Genomic DNA, 17,874 nt, shown 5'->3' with positions numbered 1-17,874 from the left:
AGTTTCCTTTTAGGCGGAGGGAAAGACAATGATGTGAAGAGCTCAGTAGCTCTTCACATCATTTATGTGCTTCAATCTTCAATCTCCATTTATTTGCTGTGATGTATTGTATGCTTAAAAACTAAGTAATCTACAGTATGCTTATGTCATGGAGGGATATAAAAAAAGCTCCATCTTGAGAAGAATGTCAATACGCAATATTAACCAGGTTTTTGGCAAAGGAATACATGTTATGATTGCTTTGATTTTTATTTTATTTTTTTATCTGCCTAGACATTTCTTATTATTAATAAGTCACTGATTCATTATTTATTAATGTTTATAATATGTGGAAAGCTTGAAAAGTTTTTTATTATGTAAAGAATGAACATTGTTATTTGCCATTTTTCTCTTCTTTATGCAGAGCGAAGAAAATGTTTCAGGGATGACAAGCTTTCGGGAAGTGCTGGAAAAGATGTTGGTCATTGTTGTTTTACCAGTCCGGAATAGCCTTAGACGAGAAAATGAACTTTTTTCTTCACATCTAGTTTCTAATACCTGTGGGTTGCTTGCTAGTATAGTGAGCGAACTTACAGCATCAGCATTAGGATCTGAGGTAAAGCTTACATAAGACCATTCCTAGAAGAAGTCTTTTAGGACAGGTGTATTATGAATGTAATACATGCTGTGACATCAGTTATCTAGGTGTGTAGATCTTTTACAGATGCTGGAATTGCTCTCAGCAGCTTTCAGATGTCTAAGTTTTTTTAAAAAGTTCACTGTATTAGGTAAATACTGTTGATAATTAGCTACTTCATCATGGCTGAAGAATACTGTACGTTTTTCCAAAGTGACAATATTTTTAAGCGTTGTTTTTTTTCATGTATGCCTACACATGAAAGCACCATGAAATCATGCCTACATACACATGAGATGTATTCATTTGGTGTTCATTGGAGGCAGTGACACATCCCTGAGCATCTCTGTGCCTCTGATGGTATCATGGGTCTTCCATGTGTTCTAATCCTATCTGTTTTTGGTTATGGATCAGAATTTATAATGTGTTTTGGTTATGCATGGTATAGCATCCACCTTGTAGTCAGTATTGTATAATACACATATTCAATTTATAGATACATATAAAAGACATTAGACTTTTTACAGTTTGTCTGGTTTGTATTTGAAAACTGAGAACGTTACTGAGTCTAACTTCTTAAAATCCAGAGTTTCACATGTATGAATCTATCGTGTTGTTAAATGATAGGAATTTATTTGATTTTATTAAATGCACACCACTGTGTACTATCAGCAATTTTTTTCACAGAAAGTACACTTTTGATAAGATTGATTAAAGACCTTATATATATTAATATATATGAGATACGTATCTTTTCTCTCTTGGTATTGACCATACTCTAAAGCACAAATATGCAGGTCTTCTTGAGGCACACCAAGTTATCTTTTCTGATAATTCATCCTACAAAAATATATATTTAAATGCCTGAAAATAAAATAAATAAGATTCCTAATAATTCTTACTTAACTCATAAATATTACCAGAAATGTTTTTTTGTTTGTTTGTTTGTTTTGTTTTGTTTTGTTTTGTTTTATCTGGCACTGAAAAGAAGCCAGTAGTGGCATTTGCTTTGCCTTATTAAAGTTGCCTAATGTTTAACAGCTAATTTTTCATGCTTTTATTTAATTTACTACAGGTTGATGGGCTGAACTCTCTTCATTCTGTGAAATCTACTCCAAACAGATTCACTAAAACAAGCCAGGGAAGAAGCTGGAATACTGGGAATGGATCTCCTGATGCAATATGTTTCTCTGTGGACAAGGCTGGTGTAGTTGTAGTAGGCTTTTCTGTTTACGGTGGAGGGGGAATTCACGAGTATGAACTGGAAGTATTAGTTGATGATGTAAGTACTGCATTTGTAAAAACTTTTTCAGTTTTGTTTTATTCGTAATGCTGTGTTTAACAATTTCTACAAGACAAAATAACTGGCATATTTGCACAAATGTGCTATGTATTTACATAATAAATGTATTAAAATGCCATTGTTCTTTGATTCAGAGTGATCATACTGGAGATTCAACTCATTCTCATAGATGGACATCTTTAGAATTGGTTAAAGGAACTTACACCACGGATGATTCTCCCAGTGACATAGCTGAAATCAGACTTGACAAAGTTGTACCACTGAAGGTAAATCAAAGAAGTACACATCGTATGACTCGTACAAGTTTCATATGACTTGTAAAAAACAAAATCTAGAGCATTCAATGTAAATGGTTTTTTGTTCACACATCTACGGTTGATTTTGACATGTTTGCTTTGTAAATTGTCACCTTGTAACTGAAAAGTGCAAATCCTGGAAGTAAAAAAAAATTAAAACTTTACTTTTATAATAGCATAAACAGATTATAATTGAAATAGCTTTCATTATACCATGAAGCCTAACTTACATACTTGTTTTATACTGCATACTGCTTTTGCCTGTCCTTTTTAAGGAAAATGTGAAATACGCGATTCGTTTGAGGAATTATGGAAGCCGGACTGCCAATGGAGATGGAGGAATGACCACAGTTCAGTGTCCAGATGGTGTAACATTTACCTTTAGTACATGTAGTCTGAGCAGTAATGGCACGAACCAAACACGTGGACAGATTCCACAGATTCTTTATTACAGGTTTGTGTGTTGTCATGATCTATTTCTAAGAAAAGTAAATAAAACTATATGTGCTATTATACCACACCTTTTTAGAGAAGCAACAGAAATAAACACATCTGAAGTGTGCTTGAGGAAAGGTTCTTTAGCAGCAGTATTGTGTTCTATCAGTGTAATTTCATTCTTAGGGTATTTAGTAAAGACAGCTTTTGGAGCACCAGTTGTACAGTCTTGTATTAGATTCTCTTATTTTTGAATTGGCAAATACTTTGTTAGTTCACCTCTCTTGCCAGGTCCATTGTCTACTCCTTTTAAAGTTACAATATGGGGGACTGATAAGATGCACTACTACAGTCTGGCTTTTTTTATAACCTCAGAATTTTTTGAGAGACTGTTGACTGGAATGTTCCTCTCTCTGATTTCATTCAGTTCCTTCCTTTATTGCTGGAAAGGATTGTATAATGTAGATAAGCGAGGTCTGTTTATTATGGGAAGTTTCCTATCTTACTGTAAAGTTCAAATGTATAAAAAGAAAAAATGCAAATAAAATCAACTGAAACATCTGACTATTCTTCAGAGAAGCTTTATGTTAGCCTTTCAGGATGAATTCACTTAATCCAATGCTTTAGTGGAAAGTATTGCTTTCAGTTTTCAGGCGTTTACATTGATACTAAAGAAAATGTGATTTTCAAAATGTAGTAGTGTCTCAATATATGAATTACTACCAATGTCTGTACAGCAAAAAAGTGTCATACCCTTTACTGAAATCTCAGTTTCTGCGGTAAATTGTTGATCATCAGTAAGTAGATCCAAGAAGTAAAACAACAAAGAATAATAATTTACTTTGATTCCTAGTTATGCGGTAGGTGCACATAACTAATAAAAGATGAAGAGGATAAAATAAGGAATGTAACAGGTAATGACATATTTTGGACTAACAATTCCAGGAATCTGTTGCTCCTAAGAAAATTTTAAAGGAACTAAAATATGAATAAATGGAGTTGCTAGCAAAATTGTAGTACTAGCATAGTTGAAGATGCAAGTAGTTCTAAACTGTTTTGAAATGAGATTGGGTTACTTTGAGTTGGGTTACTGAGATCCAACTTGTCAGTAATAACAGTAAGTTCAAGTAAACAAGTAATAAGTAATAATGAAGAATGAAGTAAGTAATAACGAAGAATGAAATTACAGTGGTACATACCACTACACTTTCATTGATTTAGTCTCTTGGAATCATGGTTATCTATGTTTAGGGAATCCCCTCAACATTGGAATTGCTGATTTTATTAGAGTATCAAAATCGCATGTGAAAATGAGAACACAAGGAAAACACTTTTATTCCCAAAAGTTTTATTTCTCCTCTTAGGAGCAAAGAGTATGAGTTTCCTTGCTTTCAAAATGGCAAAGTACACAAAAGCTAAATTGAAGCTTCATGGTGTTCTAACTTAATAATAAGCTAACATATGGGGAAAAATATAAAAAATAAAAATACCAAAGTGCTGTCTTCAGTTGAGAAACATCTCTTTTTGTTGTATTTTCAACTGTGATGAAATTCTAGGACACTTTTGAAGGACCCTAATAGCATAACTGAGAAGTGCTCTGCAGAATAAATTAAGTTTTGTTTGGGAAAACCTGCAAATTGCTGCCTCTAATGACAGTGTCTTCTGAAGTGTCCTCGGACAACAAAAAACAAAATGTTACCTGATGGACATCTATAGTTATGGACTTGGCAGTCAGTTTAAGGATTCACAGTTTAGTACATAATGACTTGAGGTGTTGATTTGTATCCAGTAAAGGAATAAATGTTCAGTCAAATATTACAGAGCAGAGCTTGTAAAATTCACACTCTGTTTAGTTTGAAGGATGCTCAAATGCAAATAGAGTTGTTGCTTATGTGAATGACAAGAAAGGCCATACCAAAAGAAGTGTATTAACATGTTTCTGATTTGGACAAAAACACATTGTAAGGATTCATTGGAAATGTAAAATTGCATTCAGTGTCAGTTAATATGGCTTGAGGCTGACAACAAAAGTACAATTTTAGGATTCAGTGACAAAAAAACTTTTTGTAAGAGTGGTTGATTTAAGTGATAGAGAAATATAAGTGTTCTTGCTGTACATTTCATTTGGTTGCACTTTATTCTATGTAAACTCAAGTCATTGAGCATTCTGAGATGCTAGTTCTGAAATCTTAATATTGTAGATTTTTTTTTCCTAAGTTCAACACATAAGAAATCCAAAAGAATTTAAAATTTGCTTTACCTGTTGACTGAGTGATTTCAGTTGTCTATCCCACTGCTAAATTATTACCATACAGAAGGCTCGAGTTAGTTTATGCTTATCGTTGAACCGCTGTGAAAACAACAATCAAAACATCTCTTGCATACTTTAGTGGAATAGTTTTGTGCATAATGTCCATATATTGATTAGGAGAATCTAATTTGACATAAACAGTAGATTTCAAAGAGAAAACTATTTGTTAAGGTTAAAGCCTAACATTGTATTTCAAAAATAATTAATTAATCCTTAGAATAGGGAAGGTGAATCTTTTTCACAGTTGTGATACTAGAGAAATATCAATAGGAAGAGTTTCAGTGGTTTCTGTGAAGCCTTTAGTATTGTTCTGTTTTTATCAAGATAGGTTCTCTCTCTTGGAAAAGCATAACAAGTAATAAATTCTAAGATTTGAAAGGCATCCAGTGAAAACAAGCATTTCAGAAATATGCTTTTCATATTTCCTGGCAAATAAAAATAAGATAATAACAAACAGCAAACACTGAGGCATTGCCTCCAAAATATCCTCTGTGGTTGGATTTGTTTGTTTTCTTTATTGTTTTGTCATAAATTAACTGATTTAATTATTCTGTGCCAAAAACAAGTGAGACATGTCTAAGTTAATTTTGTATTTTATTAACTTACTTTAACTTAATCTACATCCAGGAGTGAGTATGATGGAGATCTGCAATCACAGCTTTTGAACAAAGCTAATGAAGAAGACAAAAACTGTAGCAGGGCTCTTTCTGTTGTGAGCGCTGTTGTGCGAGCAGCCAAAGACCTGTTGCACAGAGCTCTTGCTGTAGATGGTAAGACTTTTGAAAATTGACTTCCAAAATTGACTTTTCAGAACTTCTTTCCTTGCTAGGAGGAGGTAAGAGTAGAAAATCAGTGATATAACATTTGTAATATTTCTCTTACGTCTTCAGAAAATATTTTTCTTACCTGTCATAGCTGTAGTAAATCAAACTGAGTAACTTTCTAAATGATTAAGGTGCTCTTAATCATAGGCAGATACCTCATATAAGTTTGCTCATCAGTTTAGCAGACATCGTGTTAAAGCTAGTTAGATTCTGTATTCCCAAAAGATATGCTGTAATATGTCAGTACCAAATTTTATTGTATGTTTCATGTGGTAGGAGGAAAAATGGTGTATGCAATGCATCTGTAAGCATTTAGATACCTGTTTTTTCAGAAATTCAGACATTAGTCTTAAAACTGAATGTTTTAAGCTACCATATTCAGCCATTCTAGAAAGAAAGAGGAGGCCATAATATTGGATAATGCTGTAGAAATTGATTTTGAGATTAGATACTAGATTTTATAGCATAGAAAATATGAAGACCATTTTACAAACTGATGAAATATTGATGAAATTATGCTGTAAAACAAGGAAAATTTTTAATGTAGAGCTGTATCTAGTGTCATACTTATTTCAGGTGAACTTCGCACACTAATAATTTGTTTTTGAATTATAATGCCAAGTAGCTTAAAGTAAAAACTAGTGTAGAAACTGGAATAACTCATAAGATGCAAACCAGAAAAATAAGATGTATTTTCAACGGTGATCTATTTGTTATAAAGAATATTATGATACTTATGTTCTAATTATCTTTGTTTAGCTGAAGACATTCCAGAACTACTGAGCTCTTCCAGTCTGTTCTCAATGCTGCTACCCCTCATAATAGCCTACATAGGACCAGTTGCAGCAGCAATTCCCAAGGTATGCTCCTCAACAGAAATTACTGAAGAAATTTAAGAATGTTATATAAGGAAAAAGTTTACTCTGAAAAAACTGAACATGGTGATTTTTTATAATTTCATGAATTAGTGGTTTATGTTTGACCACTTGACTGGTCATGAAATTTCCAAGAGGCAAGAAATTTTAAAAACGTGTTATACTCGAACTATTATGAACTTTTTTTTTAAACTTACACTAAAGTCATTAAGGAAAAAAACACAACCTTATGTAAGCAGAGAGAAAGAAGATCAGCTTTAATAGTAGGAAAAGTCAAAAAGTTAAAAGGATCTGGAATTATTATTTATTAATGAATATTGGTGGGATAGGATTTCTTATATAAATTCAGGTTTTACAACGAACATGAAATCAGTAGTAAATGACTAAATGAACTGTGCTAGCAATATTGTAAGAATATCCATAATAACCCTTATAGAGAAATGCAAGTTTGAGTATTGTTTTCACCCCATTGTAAGTAATAATTTAGCGTATCTGGTGTTATGTTTCAGGTTGCTGTTGAGGTCTTTGGCCTAGTACAACAGTTACTTCCTTCTGTAGCAGTTTTGAATCAGAAATATGCTCCTCCAGCTTTTAACCCAAATCAGTCTACAGACAGCACCACAGGAAATCAACCAGAGCAAGGGCTTTCAGCTTGTACTACCTCTAATCACTATGCGGTTGTGGAAAGTGAACATCCCTATAAACCAGCCTGTGTTACTCACTACAAGGTAAACACCATTTCTTACATTATTGAAAAATGGTTTGCCATGGATGGTAACTCATATTGTCTAATATGAGGCAGTTTTCCATATTGTTACTATACAGCTTTCTGGACCTGTCTTTCTTCAGTAAGTATGGGGAAGCATGTAGTTTTAACCTTCTAATTCAGCTGTCTAATATAAGCACCTGAATTTGTTGTCTTAGATTTTCCTACTGTCATGTACAGTTTATTTGTTCTAACTGTACAGACTGTGGGAGTTGGAAGTCTTTATGTAGATGTTACCTCAGTGCTAAAACAACGCTTTGTAAAAAACAGTTAATGTCAATTCTGGTCAAATTCATGTGTATTGTAGTGTAGGGATCTGCCAATTCAAACTTTTCACAAATTGCTTTCAGTTGGACCATGATTTTGCTTTGCAGAAGTCTCTGAAGTCCACTTAAATGTGTTGAGTCACTTTCAATGGGATTCATTCTGCCTTACGTAAATGACTACTTAAATGAATCCAGATTTTCCTAAATGTCAATAGGAAAAGGGTGTTTTTGTTCAGCTGAGTAAAGGTATGAGGTATTAAAGGCCTGAAATATAAATCCAGTGTTTCAGTTTGAGAACTAGTGAGTTTTGTGGTGGCATTGATTCCACAGGTACCAAACCTGGAATCAAGTAATTTATTAAGTGGAATAGTTTCATAAAATGTATCTATCCTCAAGTGATTATGCTTATTATTCCTTTGACAGTTTATGGAGCCTATCTGAAGCTCTAGTCTTAGCTGTTACTGCTTTTGAAATCCTGTAACTGTTTGCTATCATACAGTCAAAAATGTATCATACAAAAATGTATCATACAGTCAAAAATGTTCACAAGAATGCTTCAGCTGCTGTGTGCTTTTCTAGGATTGCACAAAACAGAAATGAATGAATGTGTCTTTTGAAGTTTGTATTTAAAAGGATATTTGAGACTGAAATGTTTGTAGTAGTCTGTCATTTTGTTTAATGGTCATCTACAGAGTTCTTTAAAACAAAAACAATCACAGAAGGTATCCAAAGCGTAAATGCTTAATCTGGACATATGTTAAAATACTTGATTACAGCATTTCAGGTGTATCTGAATTTCAAGGAATAAGTTAGGCTACTAAAGTATATGAAAACAGCTCTACAGAATTACATAACTGAATCACTTTTATAGCTTTAAGAACAAAAGACAGAGGAAGTGAAGAATTGAATGTTTGGAGAAAAATAAAGGCAAAGTGACAAACGAACAAAAACCACTTGCACATAATTAGGTTTTTGACCACTGTTTTTTGTTTTAGGTGACTTTTCCTGAATGTGTCAGATGGATAACAATAGAATTTGATACTCAGTGTGGCACTGCTCAGTCAGAGGATGTTCTTCGTTTACTAATTCCTGTCAGAATTGCACAGAGTCTGGGGTTTGGACCAAAGCATACTTCTGTTCATGAAAATCTTAATTCATGGATAGAACTGAAAAAATTCTCTGGATCTTCAGGATGGCCTACAATGGTATTAGTATTGCCAGGTAATAAATATATATTGCAGTAATTTCTATTGATGTGAATTATAAAAATGATGAAAATAAATTTTATTTTTCTGCAAAATCATATAAGAAAACAAAATTGAAAAAGTGTCTCCATCCAAGATAGCAAGAGTTCATTATGAGGCATTGGTTGTACATCAGTGAACTATGTTTATATTAGGCTTCTTTTTTGAAGTGTTCATCTGCGTGTTATTTATGTTTTAATTTGCATGGTGCTTACAGAGCCTACATTTGGTTTATGTTTATGTTCATGTGGTAGAAACATTTAAAAAGAGGAGAAATATTAGAAGTTCTATTTTATTTATTTTATGTATCATTTTACTTCCTATAAGGAAATGAAGCTCTTTTTTCTCTGGAGACTGCATCAGACTATGTGAAAGATGAAAAGGCTTGTTTTTATGGTTTCAAATGTTATGCAATTGGATATGAATTTAGTCCAGGATCTGATGAGGTAAGGAAAAAGTGGAATGGCTGTAAATGAACCTATAAATTCATTCTGATATGACGAAGTTTTTTTTTTTCGTAAAAATAATTGACTTGTATTTCTGACTAAATAGAACTAGCAAAATACTTTTAAATTATTTTCATACAATTTTTAAACTTTTATTGCTACAGACACAATTTATCTGGAATTCTTTAATCTGAATATATTGGAATGGCTGCGGGTGTTTTTATTTATCAAGGGTTTTAAGAACTATGACACTCTGCAAATACATAGCATTATGACTTTATCCATTTCATCAATAGGATATGAAATTATCTAAAATTCTGAAACTTCTTTATCCAGATGAATTACTAAATATTGTATGAACATGATAGAAGTTCAGATGAATAAAGGCTTTGTTTTGAGAAGTTTACCTTTCATATCTTTATTCTGATGTCATAGATCATAATGAAAGATGTTTGTCTTATTTAAAATAGTAGTGGCCCTACTAGATGCTCCCCATATCCCTCAGATTTATTTTTTTTTTGGTTTGGTTTGGGTTTTTTTTTTCCATCTTGGGAGGAATTTGTCAGACGTTTCTTGGAAGTGCTGAATCATCCCCAGATGTAAGTCTTTAAGCGTGTAAAAGACTTACATCTTTTTTCCCATCCTTGCATCTCCAACTAGAGAGAGGGAAGAGGAAAACAAAATTATGAACAGTATTACCTTTAGAGAAGACAGAAGACATGAGCTTTTGTGGTGTGTATATATATATATACACACACCACATAAACTGTACATCTGTACAGATTAGAAGAAGGATTTCTTTGTAATCTGAATACCTATGTGTAGGTTTTTTAGTTATGAGTTCCCTTTCTCTTCAGCATCAGTCATCTTCAGATGTTCTTACTAGGCTACCTAAGCATGGTAGCACTTATCAGTCTTCTTAGCCAGTTGAAATTGTTCTAAAAATAGCGGTACTCAAGCCCATTAAAAATCTAGCCCCACGTTAAAACATGGCAGTCTAGCTTTAAGACAAGAAGCATATCACTGAGAAACTTAAAACTGGAACGTACAATTAATATCTCTTAGGAAAAAATACTGTCAAAGAAACACATCTGTTGTCATATTTTCTGAATACTTTTTTTTTTAAGGGTATTATTCAGCTGGAAAAAGAATTGGCCAATTTAGGAGGGTCATGTGCAGCAGCTCTGATGAAGAAAGATCTAGCGCTTCCTATTGGTAAGTCCTACTCAACTTACTTTGTTATTTCATCATTGTTTCAGGGTTTCTGCATAAATGCAGTCTGTCCAAATGTTGCTTTTAATTCTAAATGATCATACACAATTGATTTTCAAACTGAATTAATCAATCAAAATAATAAAATAATGTTGTTTTCTGCTTAAACAATTACGGAGAGAAGGCAAACCTAGTTATTTGAATCTAAATCAACTCACCCCATCCACAGGTAGCATATCAGTGTACGAGCTATGTCCTACAGTTCCTTTGTGGTGCTTCACAAATGTGCAGGTATCTTATTTGTATTTCCCTTTCACTGTTTTTTTTCCCTGCACTGCACACCCTTCTGAATAAGGAACACCTGCAGCAATGAATTGCAAAATTTAGACTCGTTACTTTAAAATTGAGAGTGGCCATTGTATCTGTAGACCTTGCAGTCTAAAATACTGCTGCTGTAATTTTTTGCAATTATAAAAAATATTGCATACTTTTACAGCAGATGCAGCAAACAAAAGTTTACAGGAATTCAAATGCAATTTAAAATATAAGGAAAAATAAGAATTTATGAAAATGAATGAATATGGAGATTGAGTTAGACTGTTCTAATGATGTAGCTGTATTCTGTATAATAATAGTATTTCTCGTAATTAACATTTATGTATAGGAGAAATGGATTTATAACCTATAATAAGGTATCTTTTGTTCATTTTAATTTAGGAATAGCAAATGAGAGCTCAAATAGTATTAAGGAGACTAGCAGAGGAAAATATGAATTAATGAGCAGGAAGGCATTGTTCAGTGTGCAGTTATAACCACAAAACCTAATTTGACTTTTTTTTAAACCTAATTTGACTTTTTTTTTAACCTGGTACTTTGCTTGTATATTTGAATGTGCAAATTTCTTACTTTATGTTGCAAATGAGCACCTCAACTGCACTGGTAAATCTGTATTTCTCTCTCAAAAGTACAGGCAATTCTATAGTTTAAATAGAGTGCCCTCTTCTGTTATCCTTCAAACAGCCACATTAACTCCTTCGCTTTATTGATTTCCCTAGTACCCATTTATCCCACCATTCTCTTCTATACAAAACAGCTGAGTGTGAATGCTCATAACTTCACTTCCCAGGTTTTCTAATGCTTCATTCTTCTTTCAGAAGAGGTTTTCGTTCTAATTTTGAGTGTCTAAAAGAAGAAAGGAAAGTAGGTGATAGGTAGATCAGTTTCTATGCTTTAAGGTAGAACAGAGTTTAAACAAAACATGCAGTCAAGTTATCTACGCAGTCTCAGCAAACTTATACAAGGGGCTGTGTGTGAACTGCGACAGAGGAATGGTAGGTGCAGAAGCAGGATAGTTTTCTGATTACTGAAGTAATTGATGCAACATAATAAAGAATGCATCTCACCATTTACCCAACACCAACTCAAGGACTTCAGCCAAATCTGTTAGTTTTGCTGATAGTACTGCAAAAGTAACGACAAACAGATATAAGTGCAGAGGTTCTCCCCAAGACCACTGGACCTTAAGAATAAACAGATGAATTATAGGCAGGAATTGTAGTGTTTGACTTCTGTGATGGAAATTACTGTGCCTTTTAAGACTGTTTTCAGTTACCTGTAATTTTACTTGAAGTGTTTTGCCTGATGTCACAGAAACACTTGGCAGGAAAAGAGGTAAAATGTGGTTTTGGAGAGCAACATTTAAATGCCTTAGTATCAGACAGCTTTTTCTTTTCCTGCATTATCTATAATGTATCTTCTACCTTTTGCTGTAAGTGAAATGGTGCCCTGAAAAGTGCTGCATTTTATGTGCTACTGTCATTACTCATCTGTGGAACAGTATAATTTTATTCATGAAATGGAGAGCCCTTTAAGAAAAAGATATGTAATCATTTGTGATTTAAAAGACTGTATTGTAGTGCATGCACACAAGAAGGCCCTTTGTATTAGAGTTTTCATGCTTCATTTTATAATTTCTACAATTTTACCTTAGTTCCATGTGTAGGTGTATATAGTCTAAAGAAAAAAGAAATTACCCTAAGGAAAAGGCTTGCTTCAGGAGGGAATAAGCAATTTAACATATAATGTCTGAACTTTGGCATTCAGAAGTTAAGCATCTGACTCTAAGCTAGTTGCTCTAACCTTCTCTTAGAGATAATGTAGACATCTTCAGGGGATGGTTCATGTCATTCTATGGTGAACATCTAAAAAATAATAATCACTGAAAGAAGATGCCTGTTTCTCTTCCATTTGCTGTAAAAATATCTTGTAATACCTACAGCTGAGTTCATTATCTCATGCCTCACTGCCCAAAAGTGGGTGAAGTAAATCCTGCTCCATTTCCCTAGTAATGTTCAGACCTCTATATCCAACAAAGTGATCTTAAAACCTGATGACTTTAAATTAAGAAACTTCACAGATATCATGGCAAAATTAAGAAAAGTAGGAAGCACGTGTTTGAAAATTTTCAACAGAGAATTTTGTAGGAGGTTGTGCAAAGAGCATCATGGGATAGATAGGATGAGTGAAATGACTTCAAATCAGTTGCTAGTTGTTACGGGAATCCTTGTAGAGCTTTCCATCCTTACCACTAATAGCATTATTTTCATGACTGCATCATGGTGTAAACACTTTGCTGAAGGAGGATATCCTTAACAAAAAATTGCCTTGTTTTTTAATAACTGTTGTAGTGGATATTCTCTATATACAATAGGCCAGATAATTGTGTAAGTATTCCTATATAAGCATTAGGAAAAAAAAAAAGTGCCTTGAAAGGGCATCAAGAGGGCTTTAGTTGTTTTTACTCCAGAGGAAAATGCACCAAATGGTGATTCCTTTATTTGTTATGAGAACTTCGTCTTTGAGAGTACACCCAAATATTGAGTTACCATGTCAAAAGGCAACATTTCCTCCTTGCAAGTTTCCTCAGAGTTAAGTTTAAGATACCTCTACCCAAAAGAGACAATTGGTTTGTGACAGAGATCTAACCTAAACAGCAGTATGGAATTGATCAGTGCATTATTTAATGGTTTAACATTATTACTTAACTGTTTCAAATTCTGTAGAAATTGAATTTTATTCTGAGAGCGGAGTTTCTACATATCTATATTTCTTGGAATTTTAAAAGTGCCTTAGGACTTGATTATTCTAATTTCTCTTTCTCTCTCCTTATTAATAGAATTGCCTGACATGTTTTGAGAGAGACTAGAAATATCATAACCTTACCTGTTTGACTTTTCTTTTCTGTTAAGACTGTATTTGGCAATTCTGGTCACACTGGAATTAGGCTTTTGAGTTGGATTTTTGAGAAAGAAGTGCCATAGAGTAGAATTCATTTGATTTTTATGCTCTGGGTGGATTCATAATTTACAAAATGGTGCAGAGTTTATCAGGTTTTTAAATAAATTTATTAGGGCAAGTTCTTATAAGGAAGCAATTGTTACGTAGTCTTAAGTACTGCTTCCTGGCTATCAGCTTGACCTCCCAGAATCTTTTTCCTAGAAGTATCTAGTTGCATCCAAAGATTTGCCATACATACGGTCTTGGAGATAAGATGATAAGTACCAAATTTGATTTTTGTGTAAGATATATTGTTTATTTGCTTGTACACTGAACTACACAGTACTGCATGTTTACTAGGCTTGTTAATAGAAGTAAAAAAAGATGAAAAGATTAAAATATTAATCTTTCAACAGCAGTTAAGCAGCAAACTTAACTTTTTAATATAAACTAAACAGAATGGATTTTCAGATTCCATAATGCATAAATAAATGTCAATATTATTGTTATGAAAAATACATGTTTATATTTTTACAGCAGGTAATGAATTTGAAGAAGATCTTGAGATTCTTGAAGAAGCTGCTTTACAGGTATGCTGTTGCTTTTAAGTCTTACTGTATCTGCTTAGAAAACATGCATAAAATATCAGATAGATCACAGAGAAAGTTAGATCACCTTACATCTTGTTTGCACGATTTAATAAATTTTAAATAATACTTAACATGTCTTTGTAATTGCAGAAGTAAAATAATTCAGTTGAACAGTAACATCTATGAAGTTCTGGTTAATACGTCTTTAGTTGTTCTGGATTGATGATGGTTTGGTTGTGGTGGCAGCTGATGCTGGTCAGTAGCTCCCTATTTTTTGCCCCTAACCAATGATGAACAGTGAAAAATTAATTTTTCATGTTCTCTCTCCCGCATAGTTATTTTCGGGGCAAATGTTTTGAAATTTAGTTGTTACTGTACTTGCCGGAAAAACACATCAGTGCTACAGTATCATAGCATAGGCCTGAGATGACAGATCAGTAAACAGAAACTTGAGGAGGAATCAGATGTTCTTGAAAGAAATTTTTTTTCCGCAAATCTGTTCATGGATCCACTGTATTTTAATTCAAAAAATGAACTGGGAGTGTGCATACAAGTAATGGATGAATTTTCACCAAAGTAATTTGTCCACTTTGCCCCTTCTGGAATGGTTTTCAGTCCCACAAATGTCTGTGCCAATTACTGTCGTATTATGGGAAAGTGTCTAATGTTACGATACTGAAAGACTCGTTTTTCCGTCTCTTTTATCCCCACCCAACCTCAAAATAAAAAAATAAAAGGTGTGCAAATCTCATTCCGGCATTCTTGGAAAAGGGTTGGCACTATCTCACTCACCGACGATACTGGAAGCTCTTGAAGGAAATCTTCCACTGCAGGTACAAAGCAATGAGCAGTCATTTCTGGAGGATTTCATTGCTTGTGTACCAGGATCAAGTGGTGGACGACTTGCAAGGTAAAAAACTTGTGTACTTCATGAGTAAACCCATGACTTCATAGCTGTAAAGTATTGCAGTGAAATAGAAATTGTTTAGTTGTATGCTAGATTTTAATAACTGTGCACTGTTGTCTGTCTGTAGAAGTAGCTATGTAAATTTAATAACTGTTTCGAACACTTGTTGTATTTGTTATCCTTATCCCTAAATTGGAGAGAGATGGATTTGAAGGTTGGACAGTTTGTTGGATAAGGAATTGACTGAATGCCCACACCCCAAAAGTTCCAGCCTGTATGTCGAAGTGGAGGCCAATGACAAGCAGTGCCTCTCAGGGGAGCAGTTTTAAACTAAAAGAGAGGAGATTTATATTAGATGTTCGGAGAAAATTCTTTAGTCTGAGAGGAGGAGAGGCAGTGGAACAGGTTGCCCAGAAAAGTTGTGGATGCCCCATCCCTGCACGTGGCAGGGGGGTTGGAAATAGATGATCCCTGAGGTGCCTTCCAACTCAAGCCATTCTGTGATTTAAGTAGAACTGTTTGGTGGTGCTGGTTTTATTCATATTTTAGGTAAAAGCATATATTTAATTATTCAGACCTTCTGCATTCTTTCTTAGGTGGATATCTTGTTTCTACAGAATAAGACTTAATCTTTTGAGGGGCTAGAAGATATTCTAATGATAAGTATCTGTCTTTGCTGTAGATGGCTTCAGCCAGATTCATATGCTGATCCTCAAAAGACGTCATTGATTTTGAATAAGGATGACATTCGTTGTGGTTGGCCAACTGTTATTACAGTACAAACAAAAGACCAGTATGGGGATGTTGTTCATGTTCCTAATATGAAGGTAATTATTGCAGTCTTGGCTGTTCTTATACTTCATCATGTCTTCATTTAATATTTGTTGTAGATACTACACAGAATACTCTTGTATAGGGCAGAATGTGGCATTCTTAAATTCAGTGGACTTTTTAACCTATAAATCAAAGAATAGTCGAATTCCATATTATGCCAACACGTCTCATGCAATTTACGTCTTGTCTGTAATGTGCTACACATATATAGTAGTGGAAATGCCCACTTTAACACCTTTGGTGGTGGTGATGTATAAGGTGACAAGAATCCACTTCGTACTTGTAAGCCAGGAAAGAGTATTATAAATTGTAAAGTAAATAAAAGTGATAGAAAAAAAGTATCAGAAGCGCATTGGTAAATCACTTTTAGTCACTTTTTTTAGATTAGAACAGCTCTTCCCCCTTTCTAATATTTGGAAGTTCCTGTAGTCTTTGAACTTATTAACTGGCAATATCTGAGATTCTTGATTTTTGCTTCATCCTCTTCAGTTAATCACAGCTGGTTTTTTATCATTATTGAAGTACTGGAAAGGAAATGTTCATGACCACCTGAGACAGAATTAGAAAACCCTTCCAGGCTTGGGTTTAATACCTATGGGATATGTGTAAAAGTTGGCTGTTAGTTTTGAGATAATGAAGCATGTAAACAAATGAAATTGAACACAAAATGTTACTCACGTAGTTTTAATAAATTAGGTTACATCTATGTTTTAAAGCCCCCTATTTTTCTGGAGTTGTACAGATGTTTTCAAATCTTGCTTTTGTCAAGCATAAAAATAAGTACCTCAAACAAAGGTAAGATTCCTATAATAAGAACTCTCAAGACTAGTCTTTGTATATGATGTAATAGAGTTATCTTTCAGTGTACTGTAAATTCATTAATAGCCAGTGAGTTTTAAACAATAATACAAGAATCAGTTTTGTCACAAAATTTGAACATAATATAAATATGTAGCTAATGAAGTACATTTGTGACAGAGGAATTAGAAAACTTTTACTTACTTTATTCTGCAAATTGGGAAAAAGATGTGTGAATATAAACCCATCAAAATAGTTGCTAGATTTGTTATTTAATAACTGTTTTTCTGCACAAGTATATTAAAGTAACACATAATTTAATGAATTATTCTATCTGACTCATTCAGTGTTCAATGTACTGAGGTAACCTCCAATAAATTAGGTCAAATTTTGATAAATATCATACGACATCTGCAGCAACTGAACATTTCATTGCAGATTTAGTCTGTTCAGTTAGTCCAGGTAGTCTGTTCCTCCTCAGAAAACTAAGTTCTGCTGACTCTTTGTTACCTACACTAATAGATGTCTGTGGTACTTCTGGGAAAAAGAAAAAGAAAAAAAAAAAAAAAGATAAAATACAAATTAAAGTGCACAGTGCCGATGTAATAGGGTGCTGTGCCAGGTCTGGCAGGTGCTGATGACTCACTCTGAAACCTGAAGCATTTTCTGTTGTCAGCAAACTTAGCTAGTGCACCAGAATTTACTGTGCTTCCTAGGGAGTGCTCTGCAACTGGCATAAGTTACCTAACCTTACCCTTACCGATCATGTGCAAAGTCAGTTAGGTGCTGCTTCCCTGTACATTTACATTCTCAAGTTTTACGCTAAGATGTTGTTCTTGACTTTGTCTGTGTAGACGTACGTTGTCTGTGTAGAG

The 17,874-nt window shown here is 33.8% G+C and overlaps 1 protein-coding gene across 1 annotated transcript in view; it reads left to right on the top strand.

Moving 5' to 3' along the window:
- MYCBP2 (MYC binding protein 2) overlaps nucleotides 1-17,874 on the top strand; it is a gene marked incomplete at its 5' end in the record, with an annotated part of 193,425 nt that overhangs the window by 99,399 nt on the left and 76,152 nt on the right. Inside the window, 13 exons of the mRNA XM_084300818.1 lie at nucleotides 404-595; nucleotides 1,692-1,898; nucleotides 2,054-2,185; nucleotides 2,491-2,669; nucleotides 5,589-5,731; nucleotides 6,545-6,645; nucleotides 7,170-7,388; nucleotides 8,688-8,913; nucleotides 9,264-9,382; nucleotides 10,510-10,597; nucleotides 14,408-14,460; nucleotides 15,198-15,370; nucleotides 16,050-16,194. Of these exons, the coding sequence (XP_084156944.1) occupies nucleotides 404-595; nucleotides 1,692-1,898; nucleotides 2,054-2,185; nucleotides 2,491-2,669; nucleotides 5,589-5,731; nucleotides 6,545-6,645; nucleotides 7,170-7,388; nucleotides 8,688-8,913; nucleotides 9,264-9,382; nucleotides 10,510-10,597; nucleotides 14,408-14,460; nucleotides 15,198-15,370; nucleotides 16,050-16,194 (1,977 nt within the window). The remainder of the gene's footprint in view (nucleotides 1-403; nucleotides 596-1,691; nucleotides 1,899-2,053; nucleotides 2,186-2,490; nucleotides 2,670-5,588; nucleotides 5,732-6,544; nucleotides 6,646-7,169; nucleotides 7,389-8,687; nucleotides 8,914-9,263; nucleotides 9,383-10,509; nucleotides 10,598-14,407; nucleotides 14,461-15,197; nucleotides 15,371-16,049; nucleotides 16,195-17,874) is intronic.

Source organism: Netta rufina, assembly GCF_964035555.1.
Source record: "Netta rufina genome assembly, chromosome: 1".
NCBI lineage: Eukaryota > Metazoa > Chordata > Aves > Anseriformes > Anatidae > Netta > Netta rufina.
The sequence above is the reverse complement of the archived record's forward strand: the minus strand, read 5'-3'. Positions and strand labels throughout refer to the sequence as shown.